This window comes from Tribolium madens, unplaced genomic scaffold, assembly GCF_015345945.1.
Source record: "Tribolium madens isolate multiple individuals breed KSU strain unplaced genomic scaffold, Tmad_KSU_1.1 Scaffold_19;HRSCAF=116;Tcas5.2_LG9, whole genome shotgun sequence".
In the NCBI taxonomy this organism is placed as follows: domain Eukaryota; kingdom Metazoa; phylum Arthropoda; class Insecta; order Coleoptera; family Tenebrionidae; genus Tribolium; species Tribolium madens.
In genome coordinates, this window is record NW_025400983.1 from 1,509,717 (window position 1) to 1,514,463 (window position 4,747).

Here is a 4,747-nt window from a genome sequence, read left to right on the forward strand (position 1 = left end):
AAAAATTAAGAATGATTAGTGAATCCAAATTTTTTGAAATTAAATCGGAAAATTTGGTCATTTAATTGCTAGAGTTTGCGTTATTTTAGGTCTCTGAAACTTGTCAAAAAATAATAAAAAAGCGTAATAATCTTGTTTTTTGTAGAATTTTTAGAAGTGATTACCTAATTAGGTGTAATTTCTTGACCAATCTAATCGCAAAGTTAAGTATTGAATCATTTGGGTGCTAGAGTTTGGATGATTTTAGGACGCTGAAGATATTTGTTGAAAAACTGCTAAGCCATTATTAAAACTGTAAAAAAGCAATAATAATTTGACCAAAAAACTCAYTAATGATTTATGAGTCTGAAAAGTACTTTTTTACGTACTATTTTAAGTACTTTACAGACTATTTCGTTCATTATACAAACCATTTCAGCAAAAATTCAATTTTTTCAGAAATGGTTAATTATCTGTAATTTCCTGACTTTAAATGGCAAAATTAAGTAATAAATCATTGAGTCCTAGAGACTGGATGATTTTAGGACGCCGAAGTAGAAAATGAGCGAGAGTTTCATAATCTATTAAAATGAAAAAAAAAACATACTTTCACTAAATTGTTGAATTTTTTATTACGAATATCAATAATAACAAATAAGTCCGTAAAAGTACTACTTTACGGACTATTTTAGGCTATTTTACAAACTATTTCGTTTACTTTACGATCGATTTCAGAAAAAAATCAAGAAGTGTAGGGGTGAGTTATTAATTCAAATTTTCGAAGTTAAATCGCAAAATCTAATAATATAATTGTTTGGGTTTCTAATGAAAAGAAAAAAAATATTTGTAAAAAATAATAAAATATTTTAAAAAATTAAAAATTAATTTAATTTTTTTTGAATTTAATTACTGCTAGATGCCAGGTGATTTTAAGCCTCTAAAAACGAGAAAAAAATATATGTTGAAACATAATGATCCTATTTAAAAAACAGATTTTTTGGCTTTGATATATTTAATTTACTAATTAATTAAATGTATATTTATTTTGTCGATTTTAATATGCACTAATTTTGTTTTCGTAATTTGTAGTATTTTTCACTTTAAGCCATTAAAAATGAAAAAAAAATAGTTTGACCAAGTTTGTTGAATTTTTTATTACGAAAAACAATAATGACAGAACACTTCGTAAAAGTACTTTTTTACGGGGTATTTTAGGCTTCTTTACAAGCTATTTCGTTCAATTTAAGAAAAATAATCTCACTAATTTTAAAAATGATTAATTAATTTAATTAAATTGCAAAATTTAATCATTCAATTGCTAGAGTTCAGGTCATTTAAAGTCTCTGAAAAAGAAAAAAATATACAGGTGCGCCAGAACTCGTAAAATTTAACTGGTAAAATTTTTGTATCTTTACTAAATAATTATAAAAAAGTATAAAAGATCATCAATATCATTAGATAGACATAAAAAAATGTCAAATGTCAAAAAATAAATGCCAAAATTTTTTGACAGATAGAATTTCTTAAACATTTTTTCCATGTTCCTGGTATCTACTTGAATTTTTCCTCTAGGGCGCGAGTTCTGGCGCAGCCTGTATATTTGTAGAAAAATGATAAAATAGTGCAGCATTTTTATTAAAAAAAATATCACAAATTAATTAATTAATTAATTATTAAAGCTCGGATAACTTTACATTCATGAAGTATCATAAAACACCATATGTATAAACTTAATTAATTACCTAGAGTTCACGCGACCTAAAATAATCCGAGGTCTATTAATTATTTAACAAAACTGAACAAAAAAGTCTAGTTTTTTCAGTAATTCCGCTGTCTTGATTCCCATTCTCTCAATTAAATCGATTTTGAATCGCAAACCTCCCCCATTTCTTCCAAATCACACAAAAATTGAATTAAAAGCGACCGTTTTCACTCCTTTTACCCTAAAATTTGTGCGTTTTTGTTGCAGAAATCGCTCGAAGACCGAATCCACGAACTCGAAATGGCATTAGAAGCAGTCCAGAAGAACGAATTACGCGACAAACAAACAATCGCCAAGTTACAAAAGCAGTTATCGAGGGTGAGTAACAATTAATTAAAAAAAAAACTTTTCTTTTTCTTTTTTCTCTTGAAATTGCGAAAAGGGGTAGCACTCTGGCGCCACTGGCGAGTTTCTCCTCGACGATATTATTAATCAAAGATGAAATATGAGCCCCATTTCGAATTTATTTGTCCCTAAATAAAGATCGATTCGATTCAAGTCGTAACAATATCGAAAGACAGACACAGGAGGTTGTTAGAGTGATTTAGAGTGGATGTGGTGTCGGTTACACGAGCTGAAAACCGCCACGAATTCTGCTCGATTGATTTTCAGGTTTCAGGGGGTGCATTTCGGACACTGTAAATAACCTGAAACGGCTCAGTCATAATTGTTTGATGTAGTATTTGCGCTAATGAGGAATTATGTAATGGGGGCTTGGGTCCGGCCACAATTAGCTCTTTGTGAGATAGGAAACGACGTAAAATTTTACGACTAAAATGCTTTTACCCGACACTGATATGATAATGGGGCCACTTTGGGACATCTTAGAGATGGGATTTCGGCATTAGCTGATTATATTTCTGAAATGTCCCGGTGCTTTCATCGCACAAATGTTGGAAAAATTCAACAACAAAAATTCTGTGTTTTGTGTTGCAAATTTAATATAAATATATTTGGGCACTTAAAACCATATTTTACGAAAATACAATGTGTTAAAAAAAGATTGTAGGGTATTTAAGGAAGTAATAATATGGACTTTTTTGTTTATTTTGGTCTATACTATTAGCTCCTTAAATATTTTACAATCTTTTTTTAACACCTTGTATAATCTGATTTTTTGTCAAAAATTCTGAAAAAATTCAATAAGACAGATTTCGACGTTCTGATTAAGAAAATATATATTCTTAGATACTTGTGATTACTCATTAAAAAGTTAGTCTAATAAAAAAAAATTAAAAATAATTGAGTAAATATTTTGTGCTGTGAGTTTTTTTAATAACCCTCTTAGTTATCTTAACTCATAGTTTTTCTGAATCAGCACGTCGAGATCTGTTTTGCTGATTTTTTTTAGAATTTTTTGACAATTTTAACATTTTTACGAAAATTCTGACCAAATTGTGTATTTTGTGTTGCAAATTTCTTATATGAATATATCTGGGCACTTAAATCCATATAAACTTATGTTTTTTTTTCGAATTTTTTGACAATTTTAACGTTTTGACGAAAATTTTGCCCAAATTTTGATTTTTGATCAAAGTGTCAAAGGTTAAAAAAATCTGAAAAAAAAATTTCGAAAAATTCAACAACAAAAAATTGTGTATTTTGTGTTGCAAATTTTTAATATAAATGCATCTGAGCACTTAAATTCATAGAGATGTTCGGAGTCGGCTGAATTTTATGACAACTTTGATATTTTACGAAAATACAGGGTGTTAAAAAAAGATTGTAGAGTATTTAAGGAAGTAATAGAATGGACCAAAATAAACAAAAAAGTTTTTATTAAGGTTTTTTTGTTTATTTTGGTCCATACTATTACCTCCTTAAATATTTTACAATCTTTTTTTAACACCTTGTTTATTCTGATTTTTTGTCAAAAATTCAGAAAAAAATTCAATAAGACAGATTTTGACGTTCTGATTAAGAGAAAATATATTCTTAGATACTTGTGATTACTCATAAAAAAGTTAGTCTAATAAAAAAAATTAAAAAAAAATTAAGTAAATATTTTGTGCTGTGATTTTTTTTAATGTCTCTCTTAGTTATCTTAACTCATAGTTTTTCTGAATCAGCACGTCGAGATCTGTTTTGCTGAATTTTTTTTAGAATTTTCTCACAATTTTGACATTTTGACGAAAATTCTGACAAAATTGTGTATTTTGTGTTGCAAATTTTTAATATAAATACATCTGGGCACTTAAATCCATATAGATTTTCTGAATCGGCTGAATTTTATGACAATTTTGATATTTTACGAAAATACGGGGTGTTAAAAAAAGATTGTAGAGTATTTAAGGAAGTAATAGTGTGGACCAAAATAAACACAAAAGTTTTAATAAACGTCGGACTCATATTTGTTTAGACTTTTTTTTTATTTTGGTCCATACTATTACCTCCTTCAATATTTTACAATCTTTTTTTAACACCTTGTTTATTCTGATTTTTTGTCAAAAATTCTGAAAAAATTCAATAAGACAGATTTCGACGTTCTGATTAAGAAAATATATGTTCTTAGATACCTGTGATAACTCATAAAAAAGTTAGTCTAATTAAAAAATTAAAAGATAAATTGTATAAATATTTTTTGCTGTGATTTTTTTAAATATCCTTCTTGGTTATCTAAACTCACAGTTTTTCTGAATCAGCATGTCGAGATTTATTTTGCTGATTTTTTTCAGAATTTTTTGCCAATTTTGTTAAAAAATTAAACAATTCACAAAACAATAAGTGAAGACAATAAAGTAAAAAATTAAAATACATAAAAAAGCGCTTTTATTAAAAAAAAACTAAAAAGTGAATAATATTTTTTTCTGTCAGAGAACATTTGCTTACATCTTACGATTTTAAAATTTATAAAAGCTTCGTTTATTTAAATTTAAATTTTTACGATTTGATAGAGCAGAAAAAACCAACGAGTTGTCCAAAAATCAAAAGAATTCAAAACGAAAAAAGAATTAAAAAAAGTTTTTTTTAATCTAAAATCAAGAAAATAAAACTGAAATTAAAGAA

The 4,747-nt window shown here is 27.0% G+C and overlaps 1 protein-coding gene across 2 annotated transcripts in view; it reads left to right on the forward strand.

Annotated features, from left to right (window-relative positions):
* Positions 1-4,747, forward strand: part of LOC123011170 — a 97,660-nt gene that overhangs the window by 30,003 nt on the left and 62,910 nt on the right. For both annotated transcript variants that reach the window (XM_044408494.1, XM_044408502.1), the window contains exon 3: positions 1,949-2,059. In XM_044408494.1, the coding sequence (XP_044264429.1) occupies positions 1,949-2,059 (111 nt within the window). The remainder of the gene's footprint in view (positions 1-1,948; positions 2,060-4,747) is intronic.